At 39.4% G+C, this 20,216-nt stretch overlaps 1 protein-coding gene across 7 annotated transcripts in view; it reads right to left on the bottom strand.

Moving 5' to 3' along the window:
* ZNF711 (zinc finger protein 711) overlaps positions 1–20,216 on the bottom strand; it is a 114,777-nt gene that overhangs the window by 4,122 nt on the left and 90,439 nt on the right. For all 7 annotated transcript variants that reach the window (XM_043973859.1, XM_043973860.1, XM_043973864.1 and 4 more), the window contains 5 exons: positions 18,680–19,210; positions 9,074–9,232; positions 5,954–6,103; positions 3,926–4,063; positions 2,589–2,633 (listed from right to left, as the gene is read on the bottom strand). In XM_043973859.1, coding sequence (XP_043829794.1) covers positions 2,589–2,633; positions 3,926–4,063; positions 5,954–6,103; positions 9,074–9,232; positions 18,680–19,210 — 1,023 coding nt within the window. The remainder of the gene's footprint in view (positions 1–2,588; positions 2,634–3,925; positions 4,064–5,953; positions 6,104–9,073; positions 9,233–18,679; positions 19,211–20,216) is intronic.

Here is a 20,216-nt window from a genome sequence, read left to right as displayed (position 1 = left end):
AACGGCCCGGCCTGCCTGTCTTCCTACCACACTCCCTTCTCCATTGGGCTGGCAGGGGCTGGAATCATGCACTATGAGTGCAGACTTAAAGAACGTGAAGTTCAACCGGTATGCCAGGGTGACTCTATGGTAGGTACTTCTTTCATCAATGACTTCAGCAAACTACAGCTAACCCACCACTGTTAATCACCTTCCAAGGAGAGAGACTGGTATGTGCATATAGTTTTGGCAGGCTGCTTAAAAGAAAAATAAAAAAAGGAAAACGATAACCACCTGTAGGCCAAAGCTACAAGGCAGCTCATTAAAAGGAACCCTTATATGTCTTTAACAAAACAAACCAATCGCTGCAGGTTCAATCCACTGGTTACCACCGAAATTAATACAATATCCAAATCACAGGAATCCAACAAAAAAGGATTGCTCAATTCAATCACTTTCTACCTCGTTTTCAAAGCTACTTGACTTCCAAGTATCTTAATTTAAAAAAACAACACAACTCTATCCCCCAAACCCCAAATTCCAGAACACTGTCCCCCCCCCTTCAACCAGCAGCAAGTATTTTCCATTTAACAACACATGTAAAGCCATCTCATCGTCATCTTCTTGTTAATCCTTCCCAGTTAGTATGCTCCAGCACTTACACGGTGGGGGAAAATCCATGATCAGCAAGGACGTCGAACCACCTCATGCACTCTTTTAGAGAGTTAAATGAATACTTCCAAGTGTCAATACTTTGAAGGATCTATTATCTCACTTTAGTGAATAATACTGCAAGCAATGGTGAAGATTATGACAAACATAAAAATGTCTACCATGGACCAGGTACTGGGGATACAAACTTAAAGAGCTCCTGGCCTCAAAGAGCCTCTATTCTATTGGTGGGATAGGCTCTGTACATTGAGTAAATATAAAACCGGTTCTACACAGAAATTAAATTTTAGGAGGAAGAGAACAGTGGGGAAGCTCACAAAAAGTCTAATTTAGGAGGTGGAACCATGGGGTCTAATGACCAGAAAGCCTCTTAGCTGCTTTCTGCAAACTCATTCAATCATTTCTCCTCCAACCCCCTGCTCATACACACCAAAAGGAATGATGTGTCGGGATACATAATTACAGTAAAGTCCCTGTTAGACACACTCCCCAACCCTGAGAAAACAATGGCATCTATGCAAATGGAAAGCTAAGAATGATGACCAAAGCAGTCCCCCAATAAGAGATTGAGAGTGTGCATCACTCCTTTCTTTGCCGAGTTGGGCTCATGGGCGTCCAATGCTTTGTAACCACATGGGACTATTTTAGTTTTGCTGTGGTTCTTGTTAGTTGTGCTGAACTGCTTCCCTCCCCCCTTTTTCCTCTGTTAATCAATCAATAACCATTTCTGATGCTTCTCTCATGTATCAGACCCTGGAGATACAAATATAGTAAGGGAACTTATCCTTACTCACAAGGGTCTTCTGTAAAAGGGAATGGCCCCTCAGAGTGGAGGAGAAAAGTATTGGGAAATAAAAGTAATGCAAAACCAAAAGACATTAATCATTTTTTAAACTAAAAATAACCCCAGGAACCTAGAGATGCTAAGAGGCAGATGTGGGAAGAAGCCCATTTGATTGAAACAGACTATGTGTGTGGTAGAAGGGGAGAGAAAAGGACAGTGAGAAGCAGGTACAAGCCAGGCTGAGGTTTCTATTCTCCTTGAGAGCCATTGAAGGTTTTGGAACAGGGTTGTGGCACTGTCAGATCTGTGCTTTAGAAGTATTGATTTGGCAACTAGATGTATGGCTGATTGGAGAGAGGGATAAACCAATTAAGATGGAATAGTTCAGGAGAGAACTCAACTACAGGTAAAGCTGCACGAGCAGAGAGAAGGGGATTGACTGAACAACATTGTCAAGGTCAAGATTTGACAACTGAGTGGGGAAAAGTGAGAGAGGGGGAGAGTAGAAAATGATTCTGGGCCTTCAGCCCTGCCCGCCTGGTAGGAGAGCAGAGGTCTCAAGAGAAAAGGAGAAATTCAGAGGGCAGGGCAGGGAGAGCAGGTGGGCAGCATGGAACTATGAGCTCTGATTTAGACGAGCTAACTTTGAGATGCCAGAGACACCTAGGCAGAAGAGCTCTTGAGCAGCAGTCAGGAGGTCTGGTCTTAAGCAACTCTCTTCACCTGTGTCATCGCAAATTCTATCCAGGTCCACATAATACAGCTGGATTCCATATGAAAACGTCTGACATTTAAACAAAACTATTGCTTATAAAACAACTTCTTAAACATGTACATTCCATTTCATAGAAGGACACAGATCTAAAGTGACTTTTCAAAGGTGATATACCTAGTAAGTGGCAGACTCATGATTCAAACACATGGTCTTTCAATTCCAGATCCAGGGATTTTGCCATGTACAACGTCACTCCTTAAACACTTAGTAATTTAGGAGCCTGATTTTTTCTTAACCCAGGCAAGTTTAACCATTTCCAACTAATTTGTGTGTATAAATCCTACCTAAATCCCAATCCTCATAACTAAATTTTCTACTTACTATATATAATACAAATGTATCTTACACCTAATAGTTCATATCAAACTACATTCTCACCTGATGCCTCACATTCTTCATACCTCTGGGGAAGACTTTCATCTCCTAAAAAAAATAAGTAATTCATAAACTGAAATGCTAAGAGATTACAATGACAGGCAAGTCAACCATCGACTAAATGTTGCATTCTGCATTTCTCTCAGTAGTTAAATGTTTTCTTTCTCCCTGATTTCATTCCACATATTAGAAAAGGTATTCCAAAGGGGGGAAGGGAGAAAAAAATCAGCACCTCCGAACACACCTATCCAGAAAAACAATTCAAACTGCATGTTCAAAATTAGGTAGTTATTTCTGTATACTTTTGAAGGAAACTTAATAGAAAATAATTTGACCTTGATAAAAAAAACCAAGATATACCTGGGTCATCTTGAGAATTAAGACAAAAAGAGAGAGAAAAGGATACACTGAAAGTAAGTGGATTTGGATTAAGAAGACTGAGGTTTTGCATCCTGGTTCTGGGCATCTGTCACCTGGTTATTTCCTATGTAAAATGTGAGCATTGGGCCAATTGGCTTCAAGGCCAATAATTCCATTTCTAAAGCCAGAATTCTATGATACTTGCTACATAAATCTATACCCCACCCCCAAATCGTTTGGTATTCTAGTGTTCATAAAACCTAACAACTTTATTTCTTATTTAAGTAACAAAAGTAACTAACTTTTCAAAATGGAAAAAGTCTTTTTTTTAAAAAAAGAATATTTACAGGGCAGCTAGGTGGCGCAGTGGATAGAGCACTAGCTCTTGAGTCAGGAGGACCTGAGTTCAAATCCGGCCTCAGACACTTAGCAATTACTAGCTGTGTGACCCTAGGCAAGTCACTTAACCCCAATTGCCTCGCCAAAAAAAAAAAATAATAATAATAATAAAAAGAGTATTTACTGTTTGGGAAAAACAAATCAGTACAACATGTAAATTGTATGGCCCTCAACTACAACACAGGTAGTAAGGATCATTTGACAAGAGGCTGTTGGAAAGAAAATATAAAGATCAATCTGTCCACTTAATGTCTTGGATGTGAAATGACCTGCCTACATAGCCAAGCATCCCTAGGAAAAACCTACAGAATAAAAAGGTGGCTTTCCAAAACCTGTTGTAGGACACATGGATTGTTTCTAGAGTGACAGCAGGAGTGGTTCATCCTGGCCTCCATCCAAAGGATGACCAACAGAACAGCATCACAGCAACGTTCTAAGGTCCTAGGAAATTACTAATGTGGTTTAAGGAGGGGAAATATGCTGAATCACTTTCATGACGGCATTAGCACAGTATATTAATGGGCTCGATGAATCAGTCATGCACATTTCTGACTTCAGCATAAAAAAGAAGGGTATCCTACCATATGCTGCAGCCCAGGCCACAGGAACAAATGTTTTATTCACACCAGAGTCTTCCAGCTGGACCTCAGGAAGAGCAGGGGCTTCCTCATCCCCTACAATGACTTCCATGTAAACTTCATCAGCTATTTCAGCACAATCTGAACAGGACAAAGTCTAAATTATAAGCTGAAATGTTTTTGAAATGGGTACAACTTTCAAAAAAATTTCAACAGTTCACCTTTCTAAGGTCTTTTTAAAAATGGTGGCTTGGGATGGTATTTTTTAAATGTCATCTGGACACTTCAAAAAGGAGGTGCATTGACTTTTTCATCTTCCCCCTTAAAAAAAAGGGCTCGTTATTTTCTTGGTAAGACCTGATCCTAGGAAAACAGCTTTGTGACTGTGTCAGGCTTGGACTTGAAACAGAAGTGGGAGTCATTGGACTATGCAGGCTAGGTACCACAAACAAGCACTTTCCCAAGAACAGCCAGTCAGTCATTAAGAACTTATTAAGTGTCTGATGTGTGCCAGGGCTCCAGACAATTCACTAAGCACTGGGGAAACAAAGAAAAGCCAGAGAGAGTCCCTGTTCTCAAGGAACTCACAGTGATAACTGACTACATTCACCTACAAAAGACCCCAAATCAGAAAAACCTCACTAATCAAAGCAAATTGTAATAGGGAGCAGGTACTCAATGTTGGGTGAACAGAATGAAAACGTTCCAAACAAAAAAAAAAGAAAGAAAGAAAAAAGGAGGTCATTTCTCTTGACCACTGGTGTTTGATGATGATTCCAACTTGACCAAGGCTTCCTTCTAGCAGCCCAAAAAAATGGGTTCCCGTTTGCCTAAACCCTGCTGCCATTCCTGCTTGGGGCTTGGCTCCTGCTTCTCCTGCCTAGGCCCACATGCTCATCTCAGGGTCCCTCCTCCAACCACTAAGGGGAAGAATTAAAGCCATTTTCACATCTACAGCTACAGTGCTAACAGCCATTCCCTCCAAGCGGACCACTCTAAATGAGGAACAGAAAGAACCAGTGAGAGCAGTACAACTGCCTGGGATTGAATTAAGAGTTAGAGAAAATCTCCCTTTTCACTCCTACTCCCCAAAGAGAGAAGGAAGACTGTAGAGCAGTGAGGACAGATGATGAAATAGCTCAGTATTCCCAATTCCCCTCATGAAAGAGGGGTATACATACATTTACTCTGCTTGATTATGCATATTTATTTTATTGATTCTCCTCCCCAACACCATGTTGGGGAGGGGGGAGAGGAGGCTAAGAAGAGATGGAAGGAAAGGGAATTGAGGTTTACTTTTTTAAATGCAGACAAGAGAAAAGAAGGAAGAGAAGAAGCACAGATGAACAAGACAGCTTTGAGAGCTACAAGTCGAAACAGAAATGCAAGCAGAACATACTAAAGACCTGCAGTTTCATGCACAATTCTATTTTTCTAGGCTGTTCTATGTGAATGCTCATTTTATTTGGTGCTTAAATTCAGAATAAAAGAATCCTTCCCCCCCCCCCCCAAAATGGGTATCCATATAAGCAAAGTAATGGGTAAGAACTAGGCCACTTTGATGATCATTAACTCAGGACGGGGCACAGTCTTAAGGAGTAAAGAAGCACAGTGACCCGAAGAACTTCTGCCTCCTTCACCCAAGATTCTCTGGGAGAAGGGAACAAGCATTTCTTAAATATCTGCTCCATGCCAGGGCTTATGCGAAACAGATATCGTTGACAGAGTGCCACTCCTCAGTTCAGTGGTAGAGTGAGGGCAAAGAAAGGAGGAGACATACTTGCCTCTCCAAATGACTATGGTGCACTGGAAAGTGCACTTAATTTTTGCTGTTACTGACCTTAGATATCTTCTCAAGCTATTCGCTGTTATTAGGTCATTTTAAATATATGACCCAATATAAATGTGGAGTCATGTATTTGTATCTCAGAGATAACGTATGTTCTTTAATAAAGACTTGTGTGTATGCGTGTGTCTGCTACACAATGCTATAGTTGCATAAATTTTTTAAAAATGTATTTTGATTCTTACTGAGATCTTCACCCTCATGAGATGAGTCTTTAACTGCCATGTAAACCATCTTCTCCCGCTGCATTCGGCCAACACATCCCTGCTGTTCAAGGACTCCAGGGACAGAATGTCCATTGTGGAAATCACTCTCTGTAACAACTTCTGTTCCACCTCAAAAATTAAAAACAGAAATTTTCTAAGAAAAGTAGTTATCATGCCCTACTCACCACGTCCTCTTCTGGGGCCTCTTCATGGAGCGGAGGTGAGACTGGGCGCTTCAAGTATGGCCATGGCCCCGAGAACAGACTACTTGTGCTTCCTTCAAGCCAGGCTGAGTATGGGAAGGCCCAATAATAGTCAACTAGTTAAGGAAACCCAGGAGACAATGGAGTGGATGGACCTGTTTTTATTGAGTCCAAAGACACCAAGAAACATCATGGGCCACTCAGCCACTTTTGATTTTAGGGCTCATGATGAGCATCTGCAAAAGGTTCACCTTTTGCGCCAACATTTCTTGCAGAGGATGAGGAGGTAGAGAAAGTCTATGAAGAACTTAGTGCCTTCCAAGGTAACCATCTCACTTGTAAAATGGTTCAGGTCTAAGTGTGAGGAAGGCTCTTAGATGATACAGAAGCTTTGTGCCTATAGATCGATCAATAGATAGCACAAGTAGTTTCTCATAATAAGGGTTAGTGGCACTAGATACTGCAAATTTGTGAAATTTCATTTCACAAAAATGAAAAATTATATTTTAACTTCAAGGATGTGACTGGTTACCAAGGTGGGTGTCTTTATATTACAGAGTCATTACCAAGTCAGCTGCCTGTGTATTATCAATCTTAATTAAAAAGAAAGATAAGAAGGTATGATAGTCAACTAAATTAACTCCAACTTGTTTATATTTTAAACAAGCTATTGAGGCAGAAAAATAAAGAACAGATAAAAGAACACAATAATGGTATCGCCAGCACTTAAGTCTAACTGAAAAATCACCATAACAAGGAGGCAAAAAAAGCCTAGAAACTGTCTCAGTAAAGAATTGATTGTTCTCCAATCTAGTAGCAGCCAAGGGGAACACTGATTTGTGATTTAAACTCATCTGTGAAATCTTACAGATGACAACGGTAGAAGATTAGGAGCCTTTACTTCATCATAAAACAGTGATAGGCAGTTGAAAGAAAAGTAAAGATTTGGCAAGACACCCAACTAAGCAAAATCAAAGGGTCATAGATCTTAAGGATATTTAAAGAAGCAACAAGAAAAAGGAAAGCAAAGGCAAAAGGAGAGAAAAAAAGGAAAAGAATTATATATTCCTCCATTAATAGCTTCCCTAAAACGCTACATGACAACATGTTTACAAGGCACAATAAAGCAAACAAAGATGGGGAAAGCATCTGAACAGTGAATGCCAAGTATACACAGAGAGAAAAGAATTATAGAGAAAAGGAGTTGGTTCTTTTGTTTTTTGTGGGGCAATGGGGGTTAAGTGACTTGCCCAAGGTCACACAGCTAGTAAGTGTCAAGTGTCTGAGGCCAGATTTGAACTCAGGAACTCCTGAATCCAGGGCCGGTGCTTTATCCACTGCGCCACCTAGCTGCCCCAAGGAGTTGGTTCTTAAGGCGCTGAAAGACAGGAGAGAATAACAGAGTGTGGAAAAAATCTCAGGCATTTTTACCAAAAAGAGAGACCCCAAAACTATCAGTAACTATGGTTCTATATGCCTTTACCAACTATATAGTTGTAGAAAACAGAAAACCCCACTGTGCTTGCTGGCTGACTTTAAAAAAAAAAAAAAGGGAAAAAAAGTGTTTAATGAGATAGAGCAAAGTGCACCTTGAGTAGGCTCCTCCAAACGTTTCTCACGCATGTTAAAAACCACACAAAATTTCTTGACAACTGAGAATCATCAGAGGGCCAAGGAATAGTTATTATGAAATAGTTGTCAAACAGGGCCTTATATGGTTACGGTCACAGATGACAACCAACACCGATCTATACTGAGGAAGAGAGGTTCCCTGGAGATGGCAATGTTTCTCTAGATACTCATGTTCACAGATGAAATTGGGTCAGTTTACATCAATTCCTGCAACACTGCAAAGCCTTCTAAAATGAGGTCCGTAATGACTATCCTCAGGAAAAATGAAATAGGAATAGCTACTGTCAATATGCCAATATTGGTGGCCAATCCATAGGATTATTCCATTCACTGCTCATCACAGAGGTGAAGAGGTGGAGAAAAATCAGGCCAGGCTGTTTTGGAGAAATTGTGCAATACTTTTCATTATTCTCACACTTTTCCATCAGGGTCTTTAGGGCAGGTGAGGAACAGAGGGGAAGGGCAACTGAGTGAGCTGAACTAAATGGCCTCAGAAGTGGCTTCTAGTTCTAGGCTAATAATGCTGCATGGCCTTGAATCATGAAATACCCTCTCCTCCAAATAATTACTGTTACCCTAAGGCTGCAACCAAGAAGTAACTGTACAGGAAAAGCTATGAAAAGCACATTATGACAGAATAAAGGAGAGCAGGTCAAGAATTAGAGATAACTAATGTACAGACTGTCTTAGTGGTATCAATATAATGTCAAGATATTTAGAAAAAGAATAGTGAGTCGATCTCTTGGAATGATTTATGGGAAGATGTGGACCAGCATCTCACAAGATAACAGCATGGAGAGGATGCAATAATACAAATCCACAGAAGCACTGTGCACGAGAACTGTCAAAACTTAAATTAGAAAGCTGTGAAGAAGTATAGCTCAGTTAAGTATTTTTCTGTAAGAAAATATTCAGTATTGGGTAAAATCCCCAAACCATGACATCCTCAGAGAAATTCACCATCAGTAGGTAGTTACCACGTAGTTCAAACCAAATCCCTCTACTCACCTGTTTGACATATTCAGTTGCAAAACATTACTCATGTGTATGCTATGGATTATCAGAATGGTAAACTCCTTGTACCAGTTATGTTATCTAATAAAAATGCTCATAATCACCCAGAAATGGCTATTTTGCATGTATATTGTTCCCAAGTCCAAGGGAAAATGTCTAACCTTTGCTAATACAATTGTGAGATCACTCAAAAAAAAGGACAACTATTGGTTGCTTCTATTAAAAGAGTAAATCCAAGTTGTATCTGTACCTATTTCCACATCATCTTCAGCTTCAGCTTTAAAAATATACACTTTTATAACTTCTGAACCAAACCCATCTTCTTTAGTGACATCATCATTGGAAGCTTCAGTGTTGATTTTTACTGGTGGGTTTGCAATTTGGTCTAGTTTCTCTGCATCTTCGTCCACTGTAAAAAACAAAGAGGATGCAAGCATTGAGTTTCAGCACCATGCACATTTAGTGGTCACAAGTGAGGTCTAACAGTAATGTGACAAACATTTCTTTCTCACTGACAAAAATATTCAATAAGCACTTCGTTATTAAAAAAAAGAGAGAGAGACAAAACCCCGAACCACCATCCATTACTTTCAATATTTTAAGTTAAATCCTACTACCAAAATTAAAAACAAGACATATATATATACATATATATATATATATATATATATATGAAGCAAAATAAAGTGGGTTATGAAATGATTACTACCGGAGCCACAGTGATACTTTCCATTTACACAAAGCGTAGCCCTAAAAGCCAAAGAAGCTATGAAAACTAAGTCTAACAAAGGAGAATAGCTAAAGAATTGTAAAAGAGATCTTTGTGTTCAACATTTCCAAATTATTCTACTCCAGACCTTTTAGTATATATAACAAGAACTTTAATTTCAGATACCAAATGTGGCCACTTTCAACAATGAAACATATCGATAGAATGCTATCCGCTGAATATGACATGTTAAGAAAGTATTCTCATAAGACCTGTTACCGGCCCACCAATATAAATTTCTCAAGTCTATCACCTGTCCTTTTAGAAATTTTTTTAGAAAGAAAACAAAATTTATTTATGTGGCAGAAGATAGCCCCCCCCAAAGATGCTATATGTGCCTCAGAAAATCAATACCAAATGTAGTTAATATTAATAGTCTTGATTTAAATACGTTAAGATATCAAGAAAAAATGGACTCCTGCAGTTTCCTATAAAAATGAAAAAACCCCAACCAGATGGAGTCCAACTACTATCTCCTTTAAATTATTCTGAAGTTCTTGGACACCATCAAAGAACTACTCTTTGATGAACTACATGGATGGGTGGAGTTTTTTGAGGAGTAGAGAAACATGGTCAGACCTGTGCTTTAGGAATATCACTTTGACAGCATGGACTGGAGAGAGGAGACAGGAGGCAGGGACACCAATTAGGCAGCCAGTGCAATAATCAAGGTGAGAAGTGCTGAGGGCCTGAACTAGAGAAGTGGCTGTAGGGGTAGAGAGAAGGTAACAAGAGAGATTTTGGAGGTAGAACAGACAAAACTTAGAAAATGGCTGAATATGTGGAGTGAGGGGGGGGAAGCTGCCCCAGAGTTTGTGAGCCCTGGGTGACTGGAAGGTTAGTGCTGCCCTGGACAGAAACAGGAAAGAAAAATCCCGAGTTCTCTTCTGCATGTATTGGGTTGGAGTTGTCTAGTAGTCATCCAGGCAGCTGGTCAATCAATCTAGAAATCTGACATGCTATTTCATCTCTAATTCACACTTCAAATAAGTGAAAACAAAACAAAGGTGCAAGGAGAGAGGGGCACAGCATTTGAAGATCTCACAAGTGAGTGACAACATTCTACTTTGTAAAACATTACAACAAAAAGAGCCTTAATTCTGACCATGCTGATAAAAATAATGTGACAAGTATAGCATTGTATTTTGTACAAAAAAAGCAATTGGCCAGGCTAATTAATATAAGTGCACATAAAATTACAGCGAAAACGTAATTATCTTCATGGAATAACATTTTTAAGTCTTCCATCCATCCACCCATCCCATCCCTTGTTAGCAGAGGATATCACCTTCATACTTTACCAAGAAAGGAGAGGGCACTAGCCCTGCAACCCATCTCAAAGTCATTTTATCATCTTTATCATCATCATCATTATCACCACCACCACCACCACCGTCCATTCTGTCTGTCTTTGCTCAAGGCCCAGATGAAGCAAGCCCTTCCCATCAAGGCCAGGCCCTGTAAGTGTGGCATGCCTCCAAGTAAGCCCCTCTAATTTTCTTTTTCTCTCTCTCAACTGGAGATCCTTTTCTGCTGCCTACAAACATGCGGAAGTCTCCCCCATCCTCACAACAAAAGAAACAAATAAATAAAACCACCTTCCCTAGACACTTGCATCCCCTCCAACAGTCATCCTCTAATATCCTCACCCCTTCCATAGGGTAGCTCTCCAGAGACAACCTGTGATGTCACTGGTATAGCCAACTCTCAGATGAGGAAATTCCCCTTACCAATGAAGGCTAGCACTTTCTTGGTTACTTAGAGTCTTAAGAGAGATGTATAGAGGGGGCAGGTAACTTGTTCAGTCTCACAGTGGGCAAATTTTGAACTCAGATATTCCTGGATCTCCATCTGCCATGCTACGCCAGCCCAACTCCTAGAAAATGCTGTCATTGTTGCCATACTTCTCAACCTCCTCTAATCTAGCTTCTGACCATTATCAGTCTCCAAAGTTAGCAGCATTTTCAAATTGCCAAACTGGATGGCCTTTCACTAGCCCTCATTTTTCTTCACCTTTGTAGCATTTGACAGTACTGACTTGTCTTCGAATGTTGAGCTGCCTTCAAAGCTCAAGTGGCCCCTTCCTACATAAGGTTTACCCTCATCCCCAAGTTGCTTTGTATTTGATTTGTACACATTTCATATTTACTTAGCTATATGTATGCATGTGGTCTCCTCCTTAAAGGCAAGAACTGATTGACACCTTCTATCCTAGTACAATACCTGACACATACCAAGGACTTAATCAATGGTTGCTGAAGGAATTACAGAAGCACTCATTTGCATATAATTAAAAACCTGTGTAATGTGAGCGCCTGTTTATTCAAGTGGAATTGGAAGGGCATACACTTGTTAATACTTCACCGGCAATTAGTTTGTATAAGTATGTGCATATATAGAGATAGATCTCTATACATGTATATATGCATTTCTATATGTATATAAGAAATAGTAAAATCCTTTTTTAAAATTTAAGGCATACATGGGGGCAGTTAGGTGGCGCAGTAGATAGAGCACCAGCCCTGGAGTCAGAAGTGAGTTCAAATCCAGCCTCAGACACTTCACACTTACTAGCTGTGTGACCCTGGGCAAGTCACTTAACCCCAACTGCCTCCAAAAAAAAAAAAACTTAAGCCATACCAGCTCTTTTCCTTTCTAAACAATCTGAAGCAAAACAGCATTACCTACAAAACGAAAATATTTCACTATCTTTTACAAAAGGACCTGATTTTCTTAACAGATTTAAGGGTCACCTTCAATAGGAATAAGTGAAACAAAGTACTATAAGGTTCCATAAAATAAAGCTTTAAGGGATTTTGGTTATCATACAAAATGAGAAATGAGGGAAGAGACTAAGAACACCCCCAAAATGACTAAATGCTTCTTACCTGTAAAACTAATCAGCTTACTTAAGAAAAAACACAAATCCTAAATCTAAAATATTAAAATCATGATGCACAAAACTAGATTTCATGGGACAAGTACATCTTTTTACAGTTTACCAACTATATCCTACTTTCAGTCTTGACTTAATCATCAAGTTTAAACTTCTCTGTCAGGTTACACTGTTCTCCTTTCTTCAGAACTCATAAAGATGTCCTATAATTTTATTAATTCCTAGTTTAACAGAAAGTTTTAAAAAAAGATTCTAAAGACAAATTATGATTTATTGTGTGGGGGAAGGGGGTTGGGTGCCTATGAAGGCACTATTTAGACTGGCTGTGCAAGCCACATTGGGGGGGGGGAGCAGCAATGAGGGTTAAGTGACTTGCCCAGGGTCACACAGCTAGTAAGTGTCAAGTGTCTGAGGCCAAATTTGAACTCAAAAGTCCTCCTGAATCCAGGGCAGGTGCTTTATCCACTTTACCACCTAGCTGTCCCACAAGCCACATTTTAAGAAAAAAAAAAATCCCATCATTTTAAAAACCAAAATTAATATACCTTTAGAATTCTTTATTGTAGGTAAAAAACTACAAACTGTTTTAAAAATTGAAATGACTTGAGAAACGGATCCTGCACCCCACCCCTCCTCCTAGGTCAAGTGACATTCAGGACATCTGATCTGAAATTCACCTTGTTTTGAAGGTGAGCTATGTCCAGACCCATTGTGGAATGCTGCTTCCCACCCTACATAACACCCCAGCTTGTAATAAGCTGATGACACCATGCCTACCACAGACCCATACTAAAGCCAAATAAAACACAATTAGAAGTAAGGTAAAAATCCCGTTCTGTAATATCGCACAATGTTCTAAAGCTTAATATTCTTTTACATTCCATTGGGTTATGGCAAGAATAATTTTCATGTTTTTTAAAAGAAAAAAAACAACAACTTTAGAGCAAGATGTGCAATAGAACTTTTTAAAAAGTGGGAGAATAGTTTTACCTAACCCCTATTGGACCAGCTCCCCTGAAAGCCTGTGGCGGGTATAGAATTACCAACAGCATACACTGGGTGCCATATCGATCAGGAGCTAGTAATCTGTAATGAGGAGGGACATCACCATCCTGAAAAACAAAGTTATATGCCTTAAGTTACAAATGTGTTGATTCTTTCCTGTTCCCAGGAAAGTGGAGATACACAGCAGGTGGCTACTACCTAAGAAGACTGCTAGTACAGACAAACCTTATTTTAGACAAACTGTCTTGCTGAAACGTTTCATGTAAAGGGAATTTTAATAAATCCACTACTTTAAATGGTTTTTTATATAAAGAGATGCTCCACTGAAATAAGAATTTAAAGAAATTGCAAACTGAGGAACCTTTAAAATGTGAATAAAAGTCCCTCATTCTACAAGTATGGATTTTTGTATATCAGATTTTCTCATAAAGGGCTGCTCCTGCAGCATGGCTTTAAAGATACCCTCAGGTCCACAAGTTTCCATAAAAATGGGGGGGGGAGAGATAGAAGAAGGAGGAGGACAGAGAACGAGAGAGACAGAGATCGAGATCTAACCTCATCCCTCAAGTGAACTTCTTTTCCATAATATCTTAATTGCCACATCTGCCAGATTCCTATCTATCCTCATCATTCTTGACCTCTCTACAGAATCTGCTGGTGACCACCCTCTTTTCTTTTTTTTTTGGTGGGGCTATGTGGGTTAAGTGACTTGCCCAGGATCACACAGCTAGTAAGTGTCAAGTGTCAGGCCGGATTTGAACTCAGGTCTTCCTGAATCCAGGGCTGGCGCTTTATCCACTGTGCCACCTAGCTGCCCCCGACCACCCTCTTTTCTCTGGGTTCTTGTGGTCCAGCTCTCTCTTGGTTTTCCTCCCACGTCTTCCCTGCTTCCCTGCTCAAGAACCTCTCCCAGTATAGAACAGCAAGTCATCAGAGTTAGGCATGTTAATGCCTAATAATCTCATGCCCACCACCCAGACCATGTACTCTGACTATGAATATATAGTCCCAAGCCCTCCCCTCTCTCAATTCCCAATCCAAGAGATGTCAATGGCTCTCAGATCTCCAGGATCATGCTTGGTCTTTTCCTCAGACTCTGTTCCTTGACAACAACTTCCAATCAGCTTTCTTTCTAACTGCCCCATTTCTCTCATCCTTCTGGCTATACCAGGTTCACAACCTAAGTCACCCTCATTCTTACTCAGCCTGTAGATCCAATCAGATACCAAGTCTTTTCCACTCTCTCGAATTTGTTCTCCTTCTCTACCCTCGACACAGCCGTCACCATCCTCATTCAAGCCCTCAGCATTTCAACCCTGGACTACTGCAGGAAATGATTTCTTGCCTTTTTAAATAGCCCTCCACTCTAATCCATCCTTGATGCACCTACCCAAAAGGATAGTCCTAAAATCCAGCCCTGACCCATAGACTGCAGGGGGTCCCTATGACTTCTAAGATCCAATATATTCTCTTGTGGTTAGCACTTAAAGCCCTCCACAACCTGGCTCCTGCCTACCTTTTGAGCCTTCTTATCTAGGACTCCGTTTCAGATAGTCTGCTTTCTCACTGTTCCTCAGAGGGCTTTGTCCTGCCCAGAATTTATGCTTTCTCCAACTCCATCTCTTAGAATTCCTAGCTTTGAGCAAAGCTCAGGTCAGTCAGTTAGTAAACATCAGATAAAGCAGTTCTTCTACAAGGCTTTTCCTTATAGTACTTGCACTTCTTTAACGTCAAGGACTGTTAATTTTGACTGTTAAAAAATGCTTTAACTGAAATGCCCATACACAGTGCAGGGTCCACATTTTCTGGAGAAAGTATCCCGTAGGTGATTACTATTTCTTATCCCTTCCTCCTCCAACTTCCTCAGAAAACATCCAGTCATGTATTTAGCATAGGGCAGATATGTGGACAGTCATACTGTTACTACTGAAGTCAAGATTTCTTCCCCTAATGAATAAACCTCTAAAGGTCACAGCAGACTCCAGTTGTACAAGTCACTGATCAAGGATCTGTACTGATAACATTCCTTTTTAATAATATATTCTCAAAAGCTGGCTCTAAAGAATAACACACCTACAAAGTGTCTTTTTCTACATTTAATATAAAAATCTGGTCCCTGTACACCATCTCTAATGAAGAGAAATTTCTGTAAGGATACATACATTCAACTAAGACCTACTTTTCCAAATATGGTTAATTTTGAAGGAAAATTAGCCCCTCAAAAGGGCTTATCTAAGGGCAGATAGGTGGCGCAGTAGATAAAGCACAGGCCCTGGATTCAGGAGGACCTGAGTTCAAATCTGACCCCAGACACTTATTAGCTGTGTGACCCTGGGCAAGTCACTTAACTCTCATTGTCCCAGGAAAAAGGGATGGGGGGGGGGGACGCCGCTTATCTATCCATAGCCATCATCAAATTCATGTGGAATCCCTCTATTAATCCAAACAAATATTAGCTATAAAAGGAAGCTCAATTGCTCTGCAATAAAAACAAGGATCAAGAAAATTAACCTCTTTTAGCCTGTTTGTTAAACCAATACTTCTTGTGACACCTGGCCCATAAACAGTCTGACAAAGGAAGGCAGAGCACTACAATTCTGCAGAATCTTGTAACCTTAGAAGAGGAATAAAAACATGATCATGACAAACAGTCATGATCATCACAGTACATCCATGTACATTATTTCATTTCAGCCTCACAAGAATCCTAGAACATCAGCAGGGCAGACATTAACTTGATTTTTCAGGTGATCACACTTTGGCAGAGAAGTTGTGACTTACCCAAGGGTACACTAAGAGGTGAGCTGAACTAAAACCCAGATCCTCTTAGTCCTGATTCACCACCCTTTCCAATATACCATGCTGGCTGTCCCTGCCAGATGAACTCCTCACATCAAGCCATACTAAAACACATCACCACTGCAACCAAATCATATGCCAGTAACTCTAGGAAAAGCTGCCAACTCTAGTCCTGTTTCTAATACAAAAGGAGGCAAGAATACACTATTCTTCCATTTATCACAATTCATCTAAAACATATAGAGAAATGCTTTTGAATAAAAGAAAATCATCCCCAAAAAGAGTTCCAGGGAATCAATTGTTTTTCAAGTGGTTCCTCCTGATTGTCATTTACCCCAGTGGAATGACAGATCCAACATCCAATGAGGAATAAGTCTTCCATTCAATCCATTTATAGTTAAGATGATGAACCTCAGATGTAGTTCTGGGACTGAGAGAAGTGTAATACTCCCTACCTCCCAAGCCCAGCTACTGAGGATTTCTTTATTCCACTCATAAGCAGGAATCCAAGAAGGAAAGGAGGACCTTTGCCTTTAGCTGCTGAACTCCATCATTAGGCTACTCTGGAATCGTCTTCATTCTGGAAAAGCAGACAAGGGGCCAGCCCTCTTGTCTTAGTTCTGAGCCCTTTCAAGGTAGTTAACTCTCTATCCCCTGAAAGACTCAAGAGCCAGTAGAAGCAAACCGGGCCCAGCCCAAGAAGAATAGGAAGTGAAATGGAGGAAAGAAGAAAGAGACTAAAAAAAATCATTCATAAAATCTCAATTTAAATATCACTAATACAAAGAGATACTCAACCTCCAACAAAAATACATGCAATTACAACAATATGCTTTGTTCTTGTGTTATCATTCTTAAAGGTTAATCCAATTTTTAGAATTGAAATCCTTTTCCTTTGATGCTGATTATTTATATGACATAGTAAAAGATTATTTCTCTGAGTACAGCTCTTAACATACCTAGAAAACAATGGGGGGAAGAGGGAACATTGTCTTGGTGACATCAAATATACCAGATATTACAAAATATGCCTGGTCTTATGCTTTAATTTCTGCTTTCCTTACAAGTATTTATTTTTACCTTTCACTTGAAAATTTTAATACCAATTATTTTTATACGAAACTCATGCCCATTTGAAGTCATGCCATACTTAGGCATGGAAACTACATATTGTCACAAAGTTTGTTTATTCAAAAGACAATGCTAGAGTTGAAGATAAGGAATTGGTTCAAAAGAGTTCACACCTAAGATACATACATTTGCACCAATGTAATTAAAAAGCTAAGCCATTGGGGGTGTGCTCTTTGAACACCTGGTAAATACAGAAATATTCCAGCTCATAAATGTCAAGACCTTGGCTGGGGGAAAAAAATAACAAAAGTTTGAAGATGCTATACTTACAAGGTGCGTTTACAGAATATGCTGCTTATTCTTACAGATAAAAGTCACAAGAAACAATCCATACTTCCATACAATTACACAGTTAACACATTCCCCAAAATGCATGTTAAAATCTTGTACTCCAAACCCCTCTAAGCAGCAAATGCCAATTCTAGAAGCCCACAAGATTGGCCAAACTCCATGGGTGACAAACTCCATCTAGTTCAAGATCTATAAACTGACCTTTGTCTCCCAAAGGCTCAGCATTCTTAGTTGCTCAAATTTAAACCATTACTTAAGAGGACATCTTTATATCATCACCCCAAAAGGAGGTGGAGAAGGTCTCATAAAGCACTTCAAAACCCAATAAATGTCTTTAAAAACATCAAATACACACAAGACACTTAAGAGAGGTCAATCTAGATATACACAGGGAGAGCTGGCTCCCACATCTAAGTTTAGAATCTGGTCTAAAGTCTTTATTGAAAGGAAGGAGAACGTATGAAATCTGCAATGTTACTTTGAAATAGCAGTTCATACTTAAGTCCCTAAATAAAACTAAACTCAAAACCTCTGTACCTGACAGTACTGAAGAGAAATTTGTGGCTGAGAAGAAAAAGATATGACCTTCTTTCTGCTGTCTTGAAAGAATTTTTTTTTAATGTGTGTGTGTGTGTGTATTTCTGCCATCACAATTTTCTTATATAACTTCCATGCCTTCATTTTTTTTTTCTGTTCTCTGAGACATCAACACATAATTGAGAAATTCTCCAGGTTCAAACATGTGAAAAATGGAAGAAAAGATAAATACTACTCTGCTACTGAATGACATTTGGCAGCATGACTTTCACTTAGTGAATCCAAAAGCATCTCACAAAAATACAACTTTACAACAAATTGTTTTTCAAAAAGGCGTCTACCATGATTTTTACTGTGTGCAGACCCCCCCAACCCTCTTCTAGTTCAAATCATCTCCCAGGCACTTATCTACCTTTGATTTCACTTACAAGATATCATTAAGTAGTCTTCAGAAGTGCTCTTGCCATCATCATCATCTTCAGTTTTTATAGCAACCGTAGAACCAGGAAGAGTACTGGCTGCTTGAATCACAGCTTCTGTATCTGAATTGGTTACAAGAACTTCCTCTGATACTATTGTGGGAGAATCAGCTCCTGACACAGAATCCTGGACCACATGTTCCAAATGTCCTTCAGGACCAGTAACAAGGTCAGCCACAAAAATCTGGTCAGGTAATCTAACAGTTTCTGTTATTAGGTCAGAAGTCAAAATGTGATCACTAATATCTAAAATTTCTTCAATGGCAATATCAGCTTCCAGAACAGATTCAGGAACAAACACACCTTCTGTTACAAAATCATTTTCTGTGACGATATCAGGCCCTTGGACAACTTCAGATGCAAGGCCATGATCAAGATTTATCCCATCATCCGTGACAACATCAGAAACTAATAGAGCTTCAGGAACTGATACAAAAATATGGTCTCCGTCGATACGAGCAGTACCAGCCATTCCAGACACTATCAAACAATTGTGAATGAAAAAAAGGTTATTTACTCAATTACAGGTACTATACTTAATCCAACAAATGACAGAAAATGAAAAAAAAAAAACCCAAAAAATTGTAACTTGAATTGGCCAAGCATAAAGTTTCTGCCCTTAAAAAAGAAATGACTGACAAGACAGCTAAAATAAGATCTCACTAACTTGGAACTGGCAAGGGGGGCAGACGAGGAACAGCAAGAGTTAGTGAAGGTTGAATTAAAGGATTTTTTTGTTTAAAATGCAGTTGTATTATTTTCCAAACATAGTAGTATAAACGAAGATATGAGTGCTAACAAACAGAACGCAGCAATTTGATGAAGAAAGTACTATTTATGATAGGTCTACATTATATAATAATGTATTCTAAATATGAAGTACTTTAACACACAAGAATTGCTGGTCTGGACCCAGAAAATAAAGGCATCTTTTTCATTCCTGGAGCCCCTGGTTACCAAACCAAACTACTCATATTTATTTTAAAGCCCTCCATTTCAAATAATACTCATAAAATTCAGAGGAAGTATTTTGAAGTTTAAAATTTTAAGTTTGACCTTGCTTGATAAAATAATCAAGAAAGAAAAGACGCCTTTACCTTTTAGGTCTAGCAATTCTCCCATGTCCGTATTAATTGTAAATTAGTGACTAAGCAGTAATGAGCTTTTATTTTAAATGATTTGTTTTTTGTTTTCTACCCTTTTTTTTTTTGCAGGGCAATTGGGGTTAAGTGACTTGCCCAGGGTCACACAGCTACTAAGTGTTAAGTGTCTGAGGCCGGATTTGAACTCAGGTACTCCTGAATCCAGGGCCGGTGCTTTATCCACTGCGCCACCTAGCTGCCCCAAATGATTTGTTTTTTAAACAGCATGGTCAGCACCCCTTTTGACTATTAATATCCTATGTAAATACAACCGTCTTTCAACAAAGTGTTCTGCATGACAAAGATATGTCCATAAGGCACCTGGGGGAGGGGAGATACTGCCT

Source organism: Dromiciops gliroides, chromosome X (assembly GCF_019393635.1).
Source record: "Dromiciops gliroides isolate mDroGli1 chromosome X, mDroGli1.pri, whole genome shotgun sequence".
Classification (NCBI taxonomy): domain Eukaryota; kingdom Metazoa; phylum Chordata; class Mammalia; order Microbiotheria; family Microbiotheriidae; genus Dromiciops; species Dromiciops gliroides.
This window is presented reverse-complemented; position numbering and strand designations above follow the sequence as displayed.